Below are 20,254 nucleotides of genomic sequence, written 5' to 3' on the forward strand. Positions count from 1 at the left end.
AAATGCCTATTTCTGCTAATAGCCCTTTAGCCACATCATGTAATCTGAAGTACTTAGCTAGCCATCTAACTATCCTTTATCTCCAACAAAAAAACCCTCACTCTTTCCTATTTCTCTCTTTTATGTTCGAACCTAATATTTTCTCCAGGTATTTTTTTGACATAATCCATTAACTCCATGTGCTTTGATCTTTCCATTGGGAATTTATTTTTCTCTCTTCAAAGATCTTTTCTAGTGAACAGATATTTTCCCCAGCCCATAGCTTCTGTTCCCTTCATGTCACAGCATGACTGCTTTTTTTTTCTTCTTTTAATTTTTAAACATTAATTTCAAATTAGAAGCAAGCCAGAAAAATTTATTCTTGATGGAACAGGATGTGACCTCTGATGAAAAAAAATGTAAAAGACAGATATTGTGCACACACTGTTGGAGCAGATTCACTCCACAAAAGGTTTTGTGAAGCAGAGTAGTTACAGGAGAGCAAAGACAGTCAAAGATTGTCAGAGTTAGTCATAGATCAAAGGTGAGGAAAGAGCAAGGTAGAAATGGTTATGTATTACCCCAGTAACCCACTCTATGCTGGAGCAGAACATCTTTGCCTCTACCAACATCATGTTGTTACAACCTGTTGCTCCTCTATTTTGCTCACCATTTCACTGGTACTTCCAACTGTATGTATCACCCCAAAACCAGGCACACTTGCAGGGATTACAAAGAGCAATTAAATAGCAGAAGCCACCACCCTGAAGCCACCTTTTCAGCCTGTGAATAAAGGTTGTTGCAGGCTGGTTTATTTCCTAGTACTCTGAGAGCAGAAACTTTCCGGAAGAGGGCGGAAGCCTTAACTTCTTTTAAAACACCAATACCTGGAGCACTGTGATGGAGATGCAATCCCACACTAACTGAATCCTGTGAGAAAATTTGGAGGACATAAGCAAAGGGACAATCATTAAAGCTATGGGATAATCAAATGCACATAAGAGAACTACAATTTTTACTCACTTATGTGACCTCAGTGTAAAACAGGATTTTCTTTTAATTCCCATTAACATTTCCCAATTCTGAAGGGAAAAAAAACCAAAACATAAAATATATACAGTGGCTATATTTGTCTTAGTTTTTCAACAAGATTTTAATTTTTCTTTGGTTCATTTGTCAATGTTTGTATTGTGTAAATCTGTGAAGTGCTGAGGTTACCAAAACCACTGTCTTTAAAACACAGAGGCTTATTTTGATTGGTTCTAGCCTATTAAAACCATTATCCTTGGTTCAATTACTTGAAATTTCAAATCACTGCCTGTTTTCCTGATCCATGCTGTTTCTCTGGCCTGGTGTACCAGGATCTAGGGGGCATTTACACATTTCTCTTGATTTCAGCCAATTGTGTATGGCTGATAGAGGACTACTGTCATATTCCAACAATCAGTTTGCTTTATTTACACATATATTATAGACTGGGGATAAGAAGAAGCAAGAAAGATGCTGGATGCGTCCTTTTCTACCAAGTATGGTACTACACAGTCCATACCTGAGCTTTATGACCAGGGTTAGTTCCTGTACAGTCAATAGCCACACACTGCTCCTGTATGAAATGTATTCTCTACTCTGATGCTATAAACACATGACTTCAAATAGTTGTTACTGTTTTTTTGTCATTACATTTGCTATGGAGGATACCTCTGCATAGAGAAGATAAACACCAATAACACATCCTATGTAAAGCAAAGAACTGCTAGAAAGAATTGCGTACTCTTCAAAGCCAGATTTCCTGAACTGGGACAAGAGCCACCTCAGTGGACTGCAGATGAAGCCCCAGAAATGAGAGGCTGAATTTCAGCACTTTAATTTGTCAGACAACTTCTCCTTTTCAGATAGCCTGAAAAATAAACAAACCAAATTTCCCAAAACAATCCATTTAATGCATACATGGGCAGAACCCACCAGCCTCTCAGGACTATATTTCTAAAGACAGAGCAAAACAATGAGTTGTCAAATAGAACATGCCTTGTATTGTAATGCTCGTATGCAAAATAGCTCTTGCACAGCATCATGGAAACATGTAAATTGGGCATTCTCTATGCACATTTGCAGAAAGCAGCTGTCATTAAAAACACTGACAATTTGAACAAAATCTGCATGCTTCTAGGCAGAGGTGTTCTTTCCTGAGCTGAACCTGTTCTCACCTAGAAACCTCACACTTCTCACAGAGTATTAACATCTTCTCTCATAAGCTTTGTAAGGTCAACTTACTTGGTTTTTTTATCTCTGAGTTAAGCATCTTGAGTATTTATCTGAAAATGCCCCAAAGCAACTTCCATATAAAATCTGTGTTGTACTTAGAAATAGAAAGTTCTATTTTCTTTTTTTTTTTACTTCTTTTACTACATTCTGGAAAAGTAAAGGCTTCTCAAGAAAAAAATGGTTTGGTTATGGCAGTAACTATAAAGGATTCCCAGTTCCAAACACCCCCCATTACTTGGGCAGAGATCAAGTAATTAAAGATAACTCAAAGTCCTGGGGTCTTCATCTTTTTCTTCTTAAAGAAAAGGAGAGCCAACTACAGCATCTTCTTTGTTCCATTTTGAAGACAGGAGGACAGACACAGCACTAATTTCCTTCTCTGTGCAATAGTAAGGCAGTGTGATGTCTAAAGTTGCAGTGGGTTGTCCATCTCAGTCTATCCTTGCGCCCTCTTCGTTCAGCTTCTCTTTAAAAAGCAAGCTGAAACAATCTCTTCCATCCCAAACTCCTGACATATGCTTAATTAATTTTCTTCTGACCTCAGCCTACAACCAGTCTTCTCTGTTATGAAAGAATGAAGCCAAGTTTGCCTCGTTTATTCTCTCAAAAAGAGAGTGAAGAAGAACAAATAAAAGAAAACTGGAGCTCAGAGCAGAGGGATTCCCTTTGTTTATGTGAAAACCCAAAGAAATTACTGCAATCCTGTCTCCTGTCACCAGTGATAGCTTTTTTGGAATGGTTCTGCTACTAGAGTCCCAAAAAACATGCTGCCATCCAGTACAGATAGAAAAGCTATTTCCATGGGAAGTTAGGCTACAAGCTGTCTATCACTTGGAGCTATAATTGATGTCTGCTGGTTGGTGAATCTATCCTCAATCTGTAATCAAGCCACCTCAGGAAGGGAGAAATCTCAAATACAGGCAGCCAAGTCATATTAACCACTGGGAAGTGGCAGGGGAAAGTAGACTTTGAGATAGACCATCTGCATGTTAACAAGGGACCACAGTGAGAACAACAGACACTGGATGCAGCACATGAGTCATCGCTGAAGACAACTTGCTGGAGCCCATGATGTGACTGCTGTCAGGAGACAGCGCTGGCTCTGTGCAGCAGGCTCCAAGCATAAACACCTGTAATTGTCTCCTCTTCCCCACACTTCCCCTACCTGTTACTCACAATACTTCACTACCACCCTCCAAGTAGGAGTTTCTTATTTTGGAAAATTTTATCCTAAATCCTAGATGACATTTTTTTTTTTAAGATATGAAGAAATCTTTATCATGTACCTTCCTTTGCTACCTACATGCAGAATCATAGAATCATAGAACAGTTTGGGTTGGAAGGGACCTTCAAAGGCCATCTTTTCCAACCCCCTGCAGAGACATCTTCAGCTAGATGTGATTCAATCCAGAACCACATCCACCCTTGCCTTGAATGTCTCCAGGGGTGGTGCATCCACTACGTCTCTGGGGAGCCTGTGCCAGACTTTTACCACCTTAATTGTAAGAAATGTCTTCCTCACATCCAGCCTGAATATCCCCTTTTAGTTTAAAACTATCACCCCTCGTCCTGTCTCAATAGATCCTGCTAAAAAGTTTCTCCCCATCTTTCTTATAGGCCTCTTTTATTAACTGAAAGGCTGTAATAAGGTCTCCCCAGAGTCTTCTCTTCTCCAGGCTGAACAACCCCAACTCTCTCAGCCTTTCCTCATAGGCAAACTGCACAATCAGTTTCAACAAAGGTTATAAGAATAAACATAAGCCTTTGAGAAAAAAAAGAAACCTTTCAGCTAGGGGAGTTCGACAAATGGTTGTACATATCCAAACACTGAAGCACAACTGCTCTGGTCCAGGCTGGGGGAAGAGCTGCCTTCACTGTAAACCAGACCCAGTCCTACAGACAGGTACAAGCAATGCTAGAACAAATCCAGACACAAGCACCATCACCAAAATAACAGAAGAATAAGGTGCAGTTTTAAATTAAAGCAATATTTGGCTAGTCACTGGTTGTGTTTTGTTAAATGCTTTACAATATTTGGGTGTTTTTCAGGTTCATTCCAAGTATGTAATGCTTAATTCACCAGGAGTTACCTTCTGAATTACATTTTCTTCTACTTTTTAATATTTTCATTCACATTATTCAGTGCTATAGCAGCACTGCAGAGTGGAAGTGCCTTGAACAGAACAATTTAGCTTTGATTTGAGCCTCATCTAGAGCCAGTAGCCATGTTGCCTCTGAGGATTTTGGATTCAGGTTCCTAAACAGTTCTGACCTCTTGGACTCTTTTCCTCTTTGCTGAGTAGGACTTTCTTTTCTAAGAAACTTCAGTACTAGCAACTGTTCAGTTCAATCACCCAAAAGCTTTCTGGAGTTCTCTTACTTTCTACAAGAATTCCTCCAATTCCTTGCTACAGTTTCCTCCTAAATTAGAGCAAGTTGCTCAGGAATCCTGGTACTTCTTATTCATTGACAGTGCACAGGAATGAGGGTATTTCCAAGAGACAAACTCTGCTCTTCAATCTGGGTACAGTGCTCCTCTCCCCAAGAAGCAGGCTCTCTTTCAATTCATCCATACACACTGATTTCTTGAGCTTTTTCCTCCATCCAAATGCCTTTGATTCTGTATTTGTTATGTTTTAGTCTAAGCCAAAATGCCTTCTTTCTGCACAACAAGTTTGACCATACAGACTGCTCATGGAAAGGCTGGGAGAGGGGGCTCAGAACAGAAAACAGTCTTTATTTCTAAACCTATGGTGGTGAAGGATATCTTCAGCAAACACCTATCTGGAAGTCAGCAACAAGAAAAATACCAGCTTGCATAGTTCAGAACTAGCTTTTCCAGGTGGGGTTTAAACAAGAAAAGCAACTGTCAGCTATAGTTTCTGCTGAGAAACTATACATCCTGCTGCTAAAACATTTCAGTCTCTGCACAGAACTTCAAGCATTAAATCTGCTCATTTGTCCCCAGAGGTAACTGCATGAAACCAATTGTCACAACAAAGGCAATGAAGATGGGTCGTTACTTTAACATTGCTGCTGTAGCCACAGATCAGTTATGAAGATGAAATACAAAAGACCATGTTACTTGATGTATACAAGTCAGTTGAGACATGAAAAATGTGCAGATCAGTGTCCACATGCCAAGTCACATGGGGCGTATTCTGCCTTTCCATTCCCTTCTCCTAGCCTCCCTAAAATGCTCAATGCAAAGAGAAAAGCATCAAAGTGTTAAGTGACTTGAAATATTTCTATGTTTATATCATCTAGTAAACAAAGTTGCTGAAAAATGTCATGGTGTGAACTTTGTGTGTGTGTGTGAGACAGCATCACAGCTGTCAGGGAATGACTGTACAGCTCCTTGCTGGAAAGAAGTAGTCAAACATTTCAGCAGCAGACTTTTATATCCTGGTGGGATCTCTGCTAAACACTTGGGATACCTAGACCGTCAACTGCTTCCAGGAAGATATCTGCTGATTCATTGTGTCAGTACCTGCTCTCAAGCTGAGCCCTCCCCCGATCCCAGTCAGCAGAAAGGCTCTCAACCACGACACCAGCTCAGAGAATTCTGCCTTGAGATTCTCTGGTAAGGTGATGAGCTACAAGTCATCATCAAATCTCAGTCAGCTTCTGAAGTGTAGGAAGCAAACCAATCCCCAAAGCTTTCTGGAAGGACTGTTTTGTCACTCAGTGCACTCATGATGGTAAACTAAGCAAACTGTATTTGTTCACAGCTGTCCCCTGTAAATAGGAGTACTTCACCAGAACCAGCCCTAGCAAACCAGGCCTGCAGCATCCACCACTCTCGCCCTATACAAGGAATGCAAGATCATTCTGTTAGCTTTGCTTTTTGATGTTCAATCTGATGCCTGTTTATGAATCTTTGCATTTTTTTACCAACAGGCAAGCCCAATTATCTTGTGATAACTGCTTTGTAAGATTTGATTCCAGTCAGGATGTTTGGCAGCCCAAAGTGCCATGCCAGTCAGTGATGGCACAAAGTGCTCTATGCCTTTGAGGGTAGATTACAACTTTGGTTTTGCTGCTGTTGATTAAAGATTTTTGTTTCTTTGTTTCCTTTCCACTTCCCACATCTGAATTGTCACTATGGGTGACAATGGTTGTGTACAGCTATTCTCCCTGCATACACACTGGAAATGGATACTACTGGTGATGAAGGCAAAAGAAGGAGGACCCATTCTTTATCAGAGCTATTGGCAAACCTAGCAGGACTTCAGGTTTCCACAGACCAATCTAAAGAGTGTGTGTGTATGAGAAAGACCTAGAGGGAGAGGTTTTTATCTTTTATAGCCAGTGTTGTTCAGGATCACTGAGAGCAATAAGAAATATCCAGGCTTAAAATTCCTCTCTAAACTCCAAAATAACATACAAGACACTATCCCGTGCAATAGCCTGAGCCAACAGCTGGTGGATAACAGCAAATCAGGTTTATGCTTTCAAGCAGCAGTGCGCTTTGCCTTACTGCAGCACACTGTAATTAAGGCCCTGAGTAGGGCCCGATTCACTAGCATGATAAAGAGGAGCTATTTTTGTATGTGAATTCAAATGAACGAATGTAATTTCTAACCATTAACCTCCTGAAGCAGATAACAAGTGGGTTTAGGGATAATTAATGATTTTCATAGTTTCTAGGGAAGCTTTACCAGGACCCATATATTTCTGAAATGCTGGCACATTGCCTGACTCGGGCCCTCAGTGTCTAAAAGGGCAACTAGTGCCTTACAATATCCCCCCAGATCGCAGAGCCAGCACCCCTACCTTTATGTGGGTGCAGAGAAGATGCCTATGGAGCCAATTCCCAAGTGCTTTCCTTCACAGATCCACACACTCAATTATACAGGCAAGAGTGTTTCAGTAGAGCTGACTACTTTGGGTGCATTGCTCACTTTGAAGGTTCAGAGACTGATTCCAACAAGAACTGCAAATCACCAGGCTCACTGGGAAAGCTCGCTTCTCACTTTTTCTCCAGTGGTACATGAAATCTAGACTGGGAAAGGAGCTCTGGAGAGGCAGCAAAGATGCTGGGCTAAGGATCTGTCCTTCTGAAGTCCAAAACCAAGAGGTATCTGCTACCAGCATGGACATAAGGAGCACTCTCTGCCACACATGCCCATAGAGCTTTATTGTATGTCTCCACAGATGAAGGATCCACCTCCACAGCCATTCCTGAAGCATTACAGTCCTTGGTGCTAATACAGCAGCCACCATCTCGCTAGACAAACCAGGGAGTAAACCCACCTTTTCCAGAAGCCACAAACTGAGCTGTAAAAGCCATAACTCCATAGCAGTGGGTGACAACTCAAGTCTGAGCACACCACTCCTTGGTAACCTTGTCTACTACCAGCAACTCCTATCTCTTCCAGCCTGCTGCATGTGACAGTGAGATTTGCTTTTTAATTTTCCAGTCAGAATTTTTAAAGTTAAATGTATAAATTCCCATCTGGATCTGGTGTGAGCATCTTAAAGGAAAATCAGCATTTGTCCAGTATGAGGCAATAATGACAGTTCAATGCAACACTTACCATTGTATAATTCCTCCAACCCTTCTAGACCACGTAAGGAGTCTTATAAGCTCTGTGGATACTTCTTTTCCTTCTTAGACCTCCCGCATCAGGAAGCAGGACAAATCACAGCCTCTGGTATATTCCCACTGCCCATCAGTTTTTCTATTTCCATCTTTTTGCAAAGGCTGTCTCAATTCTCCATGGTATTGACATGTTTCATAATAAAAACTCCAGTGAAGTTCACAGCACTGACTCCTCACAAACCAAACTGTCAACAGTCTGATACTTAGAGAACACAGACAAACTACAGCCCTGATGTACAAATAGTCAGTGACAGCCCTTGATTCAAATACATTTACGGGTTTACATTTAGAGAGCACTATGGGAAATGAGAATGTACGTTACAAACAAAACACAATTCCTGAAACAATGTGGATTTTTATCTTCTAAAATGTCATAATGGGAGAATTCTATTTTCTAGAATAGAGTCCTCTTTGGACCCTGTGATACTGAGTCCATCAGCTGTGAGTTAACAGCTAATAAATTCAATTTCTTTCTAATTTACTCTGAAATTGAAATACATCCATTTATTTTTTTGCTGTTGTTCCTGCATATTCTTCTTTAAATTTAGCATCTGAAGACATCAAGGGACTTGGTCAGGTAATTCAGATCAATCTGTCATGAACTTACTTCACCCAGTACAGAAGCTACAATGTAACTGCAACTGACAAAAAAACTTGCAAATGTACAGACAGATATTTCAGTCAGTTACTTATTACACAGAAAAACATAAGGTTATCATGACTGAGCAGTTAGAAAAAAACAACCCACCTTGCAATCATTTGGTAGTTGTTCAGACCATAATGGAACAGAGTTTAGGGGACTCAAGTACAGACATGAGGGAACAAAGGAACTGCATCATTAAAAAACACCAGTCTAGTTAATTGCTGGCAATGGCTATGAATAATGACAGTAGAGTACTGAATGATGTAGGTGAGAGGATATTCTCTAAGTCATAATTGCTTAAAATTAGCAGTTCAGTCAATTTGACCTGATTTGGCACAGTCTATACTGTCCTTTCCAAGGCACCATAAACATCTGGCTAAAGCTGCCAGCGAGAATCATCCATGTGTTGTGCATCCTATAAATGGTGGCAGAAGGGGGGGAAGAACAGATTTAATACATTGCTCTCCTTTCCTCACACATGCTTGTCCACGCACATGCACACAAACACAGGTTTGCCTGGTATTCTACAACTATTAATTTTCATGAAGGCATTAATTATGTAAATACCATCTAAAAAGGTGAAATGCTCCTTTGGCAAATGAGTCACCTTCCACTGCAGCCACCTTAAGTGTCCTGTAAGTTACTCCACAGCTGGAACTGTCTACGCAAAATGCCTGGAAGTTAATAGGAACAAGCTACAGCTGACACATAGCAGAATGAATAAGTGCTAAGTCACAAGGAATGAGAACACCAAACTAAATAGATTTGGATTCCATCTACTACATATTAGCCTGTTTTGAAGACTGTTTATCAGGACACATATTCACTTGTCTGCACTTGGCACATGTAATTCCCAATTGCACCCATGCTGGGATTTTCTTATCTGAGGTCCTCCTGACACCATTCAGTTTGATTTCTACACTTTCAAATACTCTCAACCAAATATCCAAAAGATTTATGACCTAGTTGGGCCACCCTTATTTCAAGTGATGAGTGTATCAGGAATAACACTTAACGTGAACTAAAAGCATTTAATGTGAACTGAAAGCATTTATTTCTAATGCAATACATGAAGAAGATTCCCTCTTTGTGGCATCATCCCAGTATGATGCAGCTGGCCACCAGATGCGAAACCTGAAGAGCTCCAGTGGACTGAAATCTTCGTGCCACCATGGATTTCCAAAGCTCTTTGGAATATATTTATAATGGTACACAAACCCTTTACCATCCTGGAATACCTGCATCACTTAGAACACCCCTCCATTTCATGTTGGTTACACTTTGCTAGGACATGCACTGGCTGTGTGGACTTCTGTAAGACACTAAACTCCCTAAAAACAGTGGATCAGGACTGTGTAGAGAACTGTACTAAATCAGTTTGTCTCTGCTGTTCAGTACAAGGGAAGGACAGGGTAGGGAGATTCTGCAGAGTATCACAAAATTATGCCAGCAAAAGGAGGGCTAAGTACTATTCTACAAACAGCAGGAGGCCACAGCTATGCCACTCTTTTCAGAGAAACTGAATAGACATTCAACCAGAACAGCCTCATTACAACTGGTGCAACCACTTCAATCCCATTCAGCCCCTCCAGGATGTACTCCTTGCTGCTCTAAAATAGGCAGAAGGCTTGGGTTTTTTTAAGAAGGTCTAACTGCTACCCGAGGAATGAGACAGAGGGAGGACATCCTGCCCCAGGGAGAGCCAGGTGCTTTGCTTTGCTGCTTGTCTCACAAAAGTTGTACCCTGCAATAGAGCACAATTGTATTGGATTAATGTAATCAAAGGCACCCTGCTGTCTGGTCACTGACCTGTCTGTAAACAACAGATGACATGATGCCATGAGCTTCTATTATGTATAATTACCTATTGAGATGTGACCATTGTAAAAGAAACAAAACCATATACCTCACCTGCTGCTGTTAGTCTTTTTCCAGAGAGGAACAAAGCCTTTAAGTGCCTCAGCTTTGAGCACCATTTTTTTCTCATCTCCCTTCACTGCTCCTGATATCTCCTCCAAGTAAGTTTGTGGGCTCTCCCTTACAGCTGGAACAATCATAGAATCTTAGATTAGTTTGGGTTGGAAGGGACCTTTAAAGGTCATCTAGTCCAACCTCCTGCAATGAGCAAGGGCATCTTCCACTAGATCAGGTTGCTCAGAACCACATCCAGCCTGGCCTTGATTGTCTCCATCTTCCCAGCTGCACCGGCATGGCTCAACTCTTCTCTGTTCTTGCTTTAGGTCCCTCTTATACCCTTCTCCTTTCATTTGTATTTCTTCTGTCACAGCTTCCTTTTCTCTGCCTGAAGCAAGGCAGAAGATGTCTGTTACATGAACATATCTAATCTGCCCTGGATTTTACTCACTGCAATAGAGACCACAGGGACAGATTCCCACTTGATGTAAATCAGTGTAGGTCTGATGCGCAATCATGAATCACAGAGAAGGTGGTGAATAAGGAACACCGTTGTTTGATTCCCAGTACAAGAGTACGATCAGACAGAACCTGCTATCTGCCAGCTCAAATCCAACAGGAAGCAGCTTTCACAGCCTCCATGGTCCAGCTATGAAGCTCCTTGCCACAGGACAATGCAAATGGAACAACTGGGCACCTTCCTTGAAGAACAGTGGGAGTAATGAAATACAAAGAACTCTCCTCAGGTTTAGACACTCCCTGAGCTTTAAATCCCTGGAAACTGGAAAAGTATTCTGGCAATAACACTGCATACCCACTGTTTCCTTCTACTCTCTTTCCTGAGCATTCCCTGCAAGCTGCTGTAGGGGATAACACACCAGGATATATGGAGCTGCCATTTGACCCAGTGAAGGAGTTCTTTATTGACACTAGCTCACACCAGCTGAAGACACAGCATTGTGTCTCATATGCATGTCTGTGTACACGCATGAGTCCATGCTTGCAATACTTTATAGCAGAAGTAACCTCTACAGTGTCTTTGATGCTCACTAGCAAATAGCTTGTATATTTCAGTGAACTACAACTGTAGCTGCTGCTAAAAGTCAGTAACTAATACACATTTATCTCTGGTGCTCATCAGTAACTCAGAAGCTACTGGGACATGATATTCATGCAGATGTTAAAAAAAAAGTTTTCATTACAGTATCTGGCAATGAGACAGAAGCCAACTGACACTGCCAGTGACAAGCTGTTTATTTGTCTTGGCTTTGTTTCCATTATCAGACTGAAAGTCTATATTGCCAAAACAGACATAAAATGCCTTCCCTTTTGCTTCTGATTTTTGTCAGAAGTCTGATGCAAGTTCCCTACAGAAGTATGAATGACTTACACTAGCATCACCCTTTCTGCTTTATTTACAAATGCTCTCATGAACACCTATGTACACCAAGACTGAAATATACACAGGTTAAGTTAAACATTATCTGAGGTACTGTTTTGGGTCTGAACAGCTTAGATTGTGTAATACTGCAGCAGCAAACTCTCCTATTAATCACTGAAGAACAGCTCACATACAAATAAAAGTATTTGATGTCATCATCTGGCTCCTGATAGCAACAGAACTAGGCAACAGGAGCTTACAATGAACTAGCTTTTGCTAGATGGAGTTCAGTGTTTACATGAGGAATCTTCTTTTAGATAGCAATTTTTTTCACTTCCAAAGAGTTCCTTCCTTGGGAAGCATTTTAGGAAACATGGACAAAAGGTTTTTGCCCAAGATATTATATAGGAAGCAGCATTCAAGAACAAAAACAACGTTTCAGAATATGTGGTTGCGGGCTCTCCTCATGAAGACAAACAGTTACTGGAAATATTTTTAAAGTCATTTAATTGTAGACTGCCAGGACTGTTTCCACTCCTCATCTTGTCTGAATTAGCTAAGCTGCAGTCCTTCCAAGCCCATCCAATACCAGCAGGTATTTGGTCCCACACACCACAGAGGAGTGACTGGTTTAGACATATTCCTGACTGTTCCTTAGGAGTCACTGGGAACGCACAGCCAATTGAGACACTAGTAAAATGATGCATTTAGTGACCTCAATTCTTTTGTGAATGAACAGGGGGCACAACCAGTTCCTACTTACCTCCACACACTTCTAGTTTCAGAATGTCTTTGGGGGTTTCATCACTGCCTAGCAGAGAATGTTAATGCTGTCATTCATGCTGAATGTAAAGACTTGGAAGACGTATTTGAAGACATGCAAACAAGAAGAAGCAGACTATTATCAAGCGTTGCTGACAGGAAGCCATTGGCACTGGAGATGGTGAGGCTGAATGGATCAGACAGCTAGTATTTGAGAGAGAACATTGCATTAAACTGAAAATAAACAGCTGTGGATCAGCAGCACGGAGTGACTCAGGCCATGGAACAATCCTGACTCAAACCTGTTGAGGATCCTGGCCCAGCATTTCCTTTTGAGTATTAATCCGAGTTAGAAATGTGTCAGTAATCCTCTCCACTGCTGCCTGGCAGCCGGAGCAACAGTGGACCGAGCCCCAGGTTACCAGAGGGAGCAGATGGATTACACTTGGATGCTGCTAGCCACAGACTCCAGCCGGCTGAAGCCAAGCCCCACGCCCTGGAACTCCTTGTTCGGAGTCTGCAGCTGCACGGATGCCATCCACAAGGAACGGCAGCCTCAGACACTGGTATTCCCGTTTCCATCCCGTCACCCCACCCGCCGCACGTCTCACGGGCACCAAACCGACGCCGGATCCCAAAAGTTAATCCCCCCTCGGCTGCGCCAGCAACAGGGTAACGCCCGCTGCTGCACATCAACGCTCCTGTCCCCACGGCCGCCCTGAGCGTCCCGCCTGGGGCCGGGCCGTGGGGCAGGGCACCCCCGGTACTCACATGGTGGGCAGTGGAGCGGCTGCCTAGCGGCGCAGGGGCTGCTGCCTCCCTCCAGCAAAGATGGCTTTCCGGCTCCGCTCCTGCTGCCAGCAGTCTCCTAGTGTTGTAGGCACTGTTGCTGAGCTAGGAGGGGTAGGCACCGGCTACTGAGCATGCCTGTGCCTCACATCACAGGGTAGGAAGTAGAGGCAGGGCACGGGGGTACCCCCTCCCCAGCCTCACGCCAGGCAGGAGAAGGTCTTAGGGTGACTCAGGCAGACGGAGCCTCCCGCATCCACTCCTGCCCCTGTGGAGTAGGTACTGTCTCTCTGGGTGTGGTTACAGGAGCCGGGATCGTTTCAGCTGGGAGGCTTGAGGGTGGCTGTGGAGATAAAAACCTTTGTGTGTGTCTGTAACCACCTTCAGTCTCCCTCTCCTCTGCAGAAAATAAAAAAGGAAGAGAAATTAAAAAAGAGAAATAAAATCACAAGAGGTGTTGTTGCAGTTTAAGCTGTGCTGTCACACGTGGGTACCTGAGAATGACAAAAAGCGAATTGGCCGGATTGTAATTCCTTCCCATAATGTAGAGCAAATCCAATGGCAGACAAGCTACTAGATCAACCATTCTTTCTTGCATAATTCATAGAACCACAGAATGGTTTGGGTTGGAAGGAACCATAAATTTAGCTCATCCAGTTCCAGCTCCCTGCCATGAGCAGGGACACCTTCCACTAAACCAGGTTGCTCTAAACTCCGTTCAACCAAGCTAGGTCCAGTCATCCAATATCACCCCTGAATCGCTTTCATTAATGCTAGGTCCAGTCATCCAGTATCACCCTTGAATTGCTTTCATTAACATCAGCACTCTCTTTGTCCACCCCCTGTGTCCCTGTACAGATCAAAACTTCTTCTGAATCAGAACATTTCTTCTGTCTCATTTGGAAGAAGCTGTTCCAGAATCATGAACAAACGAGAAATGTTTTCATACTGGGTAATGTCATACACAGCCTGTATCTGGGAGTAAAGAAAAACCAATAATAAGCACGTGTAGCCCACCATTCAGATAACAGTTTAAGGAATAATGTTATTACTTGTGATAACTTGTTCCATTTTTCATACAAAAACACACTCCATCCGTCACTGCCTTCACTAACTTTCCATCCATTTCAGTGACAGGTAGCACAAGCTTTTGAAACCAGGTGTCTGCCCAAGTAAGGGGAGGGCTTACCCAGAACAGGAGGAGCTTTTGTAAGTATCTAGACCTCAGGTCTTGGGGTGCCTGTTGGGGATGACATACCTTGGTGTCACAAGATTGAATCTGTGTTTTCTGCATGTGGAAGCCAAAGAAAAGAGATGTTCCTCAAAGCGACAGGAAAAGATACAGGTACTAGGGGTGAGCAACACATCAGTCCTGATTTCTAAACTTAGTATCAACAAGCTGAAAATTTTCATGGAGAAAGAAAGAGGAACTGGGGTGGTGAAAACACCCACAGCAGTGGTACACAGTCCAGGCATTAGGACACTCAGTTATTGCCTAAAACCAGTCTCGGATGCTATCCCAGCAGATTCAGATGCAAGCCCCTGGCTACCAGCTCTGAAGGGAACCAGCCCTCTGGGAAAAGTGGAACACCTCAGAGTAATTTAATCACAGGAACATCTATCTCCTTCTTCTCCCTCTGGTGCCTGGGAGCTCGCTCACTGCATTGAACACCTGTCACACCTACTGCCACCAGAGGTGAATCTGTCTCTTCTACTGAACCTAATTACTTGCATGAATAAATATCATTTTGAGTCTTAGTTTTCTACATTTGACCACATCACTAAAGGCTTGCTCACATACTGCACTCAACAGCCTGGCCCTGGGAAACTTTTCCTGATGGAAGTAAAAACTACTTCAGACTGGATTTTCTCTACAAAAAAAAAAAAAAAAAAAGCTGGATTTTAAACCAATTGTCATGCCCTGATGACAGTAAGATTCCAGACAAGCTTTAAGATTTATCCATCTAGAGGCCACTTAGCACTTGCCATCTGGAATTCCTCCATAACTCTTTTCCTCTGAGGACAGTTTACTTTTCAGACATCCTAGACAATGATATATTTGATACCCCTTTAGCATACAGCCACACCTACACTCATGCACAGAGCTAAGCCTAACATTGGGACCACCTGCCACCAGGTATGTCATCTTAGTCCTCAAACCCAAAATACTGAGGAGGTGAAGAGTTATGTGTGGCTAGGAGCTCCTTGGACAGAAGGATCTGCTATCTTAGACCTTCCAGCTCCTTCTGTAGTCCGACTTCCTGTCCCTACTGTATGGAAGGTGTAAGAAGTAACCGTGATGCTAGACCAGACTTTGTAAGACTCAGATAAAATCCAAAACTGGAAAACCCCAAACCCAACATGAAACAGTTTTAATATACAAACTATCTAGAGCATAAGATGCAGTGTGTATGCTGACTTCATGCCAGCTCTATTCTGACTGAAGAACAACAGGAAGTACCCACATAAATGTAAAGGTAAAATGGCAGGCAGATATTGTCTGCTTTAGCAAAAATGTGCCAATGTAAGGATGATGCTTCAAACATTGTGAACATAGTGCAGAATGAGCTTAGGCTAGATCAATGGACCATGTCACATGGGCACAGCTTACTCCGATCAGACACAGGAGAGCTCTCAAAACCAAATGAAATAACATCATTGGACTACTGCCTTTCTTGCTAAAGAATAATTTCCTACTAGCTAATGAAGGCATCACCATTCCAATCCAAGAAGGCTCATGATCCTGAAGAAAGTCCATATCTAAGCTGGGGCACATTTTCCTTTAGCCCTACATCAACTTGCCTTTAAAGGCTACCAAAGCCTTTGGTGTAGGAAGAAATGCAGAGACACCTTGTGGTGGCAAAAAAAAAACATATAATCAGAATTTGTTCAAACAGTTTAAATTGCACTGAATTAAGACACGGGACTGGATCAGGAAAGCTGCATCCTGGGAATACCTTGAGAAATATTTCCCAAGTTGCTAATCGTGTCATTTCATTTCCCCAGACCTCCTTTCCTGTCTGGCATCTCTCGCTCTGTGTGTTTGCATGGCAGTCCCTGCCACAAGGGTTTCACCTCTTGCTCTGTTGAGTTCTTTTACCCCAGGGGATATCAGCTGGGTCAGGGCTGCTGCAGCTGGGGGGATGGCTGTGGAAACATCCTGTTTCTGGAAAACACCTTCCTTCATCTTTAACCTGCCAGACCTGGGTAGGAAATACTATCTCACCCATCAACTGTTGTGGGGTTTTGTTGGGTTTTTTTTGCCCCATGCATTCATAATACTTTGTCCTGAAATGCTGTTTGTAAACATGAAGGCAGTTACAGAGACACCACTACACTGCTCAGGTAGCCTAGGAATGAAAGCAGTCAACAGCAAGACTCAGTGCAAATCAGGTTTGACATCTGAAGTCCTGCAGGTACTAGACCTTGCTTATAATTAACTAGAGACAAGCTAAAGATACAACACTGAGGTTCCTGAAAGTGCTGTCCCCTGCTGCTACGTGATCTTCGTCTGAAGGAAATGTATTTTCTCCCAGATCTACAAGTAGGATTTGCGTTGTAAAGAGTCATTATAGGTTTATGGCCTGACCAGATAATGAAGTAAATCACAGGGATAGCAACACTAACACCATTACTCATTACTTTGGCTCACAAATCAGAAAAACACTGTTCTGTTGCTAAGTATGAAAAGTGAGGACAATCAACTAGTATATTGAAAGTAATGGTAGTCAAGTTTGACAAGATTTAAGCGAAGAAGAAAAGCATGGCAAAGAAACATTATTTAAATACTGGGTATTCAAGTATTCTGATACGGTAACACATGTTAAATGAAGTATAGAAGGGATTCCTCCTACATCATTAGAGTTAATTACATTAGAAACTCAACATAGCCAACTTCATAGTTAAAAATTAAATACTCTACAATATATATTCAAATTACAATTTCTAAATAATTACTAACTAAAAGGCTTTAGAAAAGACCCGTTCCATTTATCTTTGATTCTTTGTCACCAATTCCCACATACTTACACCTGTACTTTCAATGTCACATTTTCCTCTCTTGATCTTTTAGATTAGTGGAATTTAGTACTGAAAGATCCTGCAATGAGGAGCCTTTGAAGCTCACTCCTCAGAGGTAAGAAAGATTCCTGCTTCTCCAGTTGCTGACTTTATTAGCCATGGATTGGTCTGTTCTGCAAAGCTTCACCTCAGCACCGCTGTATGCCTGAAACAGATCTCAGACTTGCGGGTTATTTTGTCACAGATTAAAAACTGAAGTCTATAATTGCGAGGTGTGCAATTTTCTTTCACTTGCAACTTTTATTCATTCCTTAATAGCATAGTAATTCTTTAGTGACAGTTTCCTCTTACAGGTCAGTTAACTGTTTGCATCTTCTTTCGTAGTCTAATCTGCTATTTCTGTGGAAGAAACAGGTTCAATTTACCTGGGTTCTGTTAAAAAGCTGGGTGTCTCACTACCAAACCTGGGTAGCATGTTCTTTCAAGATAGTTATAGTCTCTTCTTAATGTGTGTAAAAGTATAATTTTGGTAAATGATTACAACACGACTGTATTACAATACAGTTAAACACACCCTGCTTCAGGGTGTGAATCCTGCAAGGAATTTGCACAGTGAATCCCTTCTGCCTGTGTGTATCATACTGTAAGAACTGGTTAAGAGCTGTTGTCCTTAAGACAGGGAAGGTTGAGTGTGGCAGGGGAAGGGGGAGGACAAGGGATGGATGGGGGATGACAGGTGGAGGAGATGAAGAGTGAAATCAGAGAAGTTCATAGTTCAAAATGGTTTCAGTTCTGGTTTTAAACCTACAGACTTTGTATGACTTGTATTAGATGATTTGTGGAAGACATTTTGAACAGGTAGGAAGAGACAAGCACTTCCAGGCAATAGGAGGGGCTGAATGCAACCCTCCAAGTCAAGCAACCGAAAGTTAATGCAATTACCAAGTATTAAAAGCAGAGCAGAGAGACTAATTCAATCAGAGAGGCCAAAGGGATAATTCTTGGAGACAAAGCAATGCAACACGGAAATGCAGACTAATCAACTGCTCTATCAAAAGAAAAAGGAAACAATTCCCAAGCCTTAACTAAAATCCCCAGTTGGTTCTTCATCTTTTCAGGGTTCTGGTTTTTCCTTTGCAGTGCTTGTTCCATCTCACATCTGTTTCACTGCTTCTGTTCTCTGCACAAAACTGTTTCATTAGCTCCTGGCTCTTTGCTTCTATCAGACGAGCTGCCTCCTCTCTTGGTTTTCAGCAACAAGCCTAATCATGAAGGAGAATGCATAGAGGGAAATATTTATTATATTTAATGTCCAAACCTACTTTCCATGTTTATGTGGAATAGTGGTTGAGTAAGAATACCCAGAGTCACCTTGGGTCTGCTGGATTTTTCCAAGCAGGTATTTGCTCCATCTCATGGAAAGCAGCTGATCTCTTCTGTGTAACCAGGACACTTACAGGTCTGTGGAGTAACAGGTCCAGACTTCACCAGGTCTAATGCAGTATGGGAGGGACTTTCGAAAAGCTACTCAGATTTCTGCTTTCATCTAAGCAGGTGCTGTTGCCATGACAGATAAAATGAGCTGGCACAAAGGACAGAAGGAACTCACAGAAGCAAGCATAGGAGATGGGAAGCACAGCCGAAAAAAGCGAGTGCGAATATTCAAGAGGAGATTTTCTGGACTGAGCATCTTCTCTGGGTCTCCTAAGAATAAACTGTAAGTACATCTGAGATTATATTTTGTATACGTTGTTAACCAAAACATTGTTAAGTATTTCCAGAGCACCTTTCAAAGAGCCACAGACACCTCTCTTATTTCTCTGTTGATTGTTTCACAAAGAAGGAAACAGTTACAGGCTAATTAAACAACTTGACCTAAAAAAACAAGTCACTTCCAGAAGTAAGTATGAAATGAAGGTCTCCAAACACGCGGTCTGCATGTTCATCTGACAACCATTTCCCTATACTTCCTCCCACCCAGCAAGAGAACTGGAGGGGCAGCATCTCTATTCCTCCACATACACACAAACACTGCCAGTTGTGACAACCCAGGACACCGCTGCTGGGTTTTGTTGTGCCAATATCCCTACATCCAGCCTGTAAGAGACAGTGGCAAATTATGGGCAGAAGCCAAAATTACTCTCCAAAGTTAGTGCTTCTAAGTTCCTTGAATCAGAGCATAATTATTGCTTATGTTCCTGTAATAGTGCCTTTATGCTTACTGTTTTACAGACAGAAAAAGCCAAGCAATGCAAAACCATTCCTTCTTTAACCAACATAAGCAAAGAGGCAAAAATGAGTTTGAGTTTACTGCTTTGTGCATGTATTAGCATTGAGTTATCATCATCGGCCTTACAGGATTTGAAACTCTTTTACTGGGTCTTTGTACTGGATATTATTCTTCCTGCACATGAGGTAAATGTAGCATATGCATCATGCTAAGATCAGGACTAGCTTAAAAAAAAAAAGTCTTTTCTCATCCATTAGAAGAGCTGTTTTCTGTACGCATTTCCAAAGAGCCTGCCTTTGATAATTATCATGAAATTACTGTCTTAGCAGGAAGTGCATGCAAGTCTCAACAGTTACTCAGCTAACTACATTAAGCTTGATAGCCACAGCAGCTGGTTACAAGCTTGATATAAGATTAATGTAGACCAGCCAGAAATGATCCTGAAAGCAAAATTCTTCTCTCAGACTGATCCAATTGGAGAACAACTAATACCAAGGCTTTGCTTTGGGGTTTATCTTGCTGCTGAGGAACTGGACTAGAAACAGTCCAGCACCCAAGGAGTCAGTAAATTACAGCTGTGAATTTTCTCCATTTTGCATAATTTCACTGAAGCGTGCATTCTGGAGGCAGACAAATGCAGCTGAAACAGCCAAGTCATGCTCTCTGGGA

The 20,254-nt window shown here is 42.0% G+C and overlaps 1 protein-coding gene across 1 annotated transcript in view; it reads right to left on the bottom strand.

Annotated features, from left to right (window-relative positions):
• The window catches only part of LOC101880839 (vesicle-associated membrane protein 2), a 42,856-nt gene extending 29,293 nt beyond the window's left edge, over positions 1 to 13,563 (bottom strand). Inside the window, exon 1 of the mRNA XM_031053293.2 lies at positions 13,318 to 13,563. Within this exon, the coding sequence (XP_030909153.1) occupies positions 13,318 to 13,319 (2 nt within the window). The 5' untranslated portion in view covers positions 13,320 to 13,563. The remainder of the gene's footprint in view (positions 1 to 13,317) is intronic.
• Positions 13,564 to 20,254: the final 6,691 nt, after the last annotated feature.

Source organism: Melopsittacus undulatus, chromosome 6 (assembly GCF_012275295.1).
Source record: "Melopsittacus undulatus isolate bMelUnd1 chromosome 6, bMelUnd1.mat.Z, whole genome shotgun sequence".
NCBI classification, from domain to species: Eukaryota; Metazoa; Chordata; class Aves; order Psittaciformes; family Psittaculidae; genus Melopsittacus; species Melopsittacus undulatus.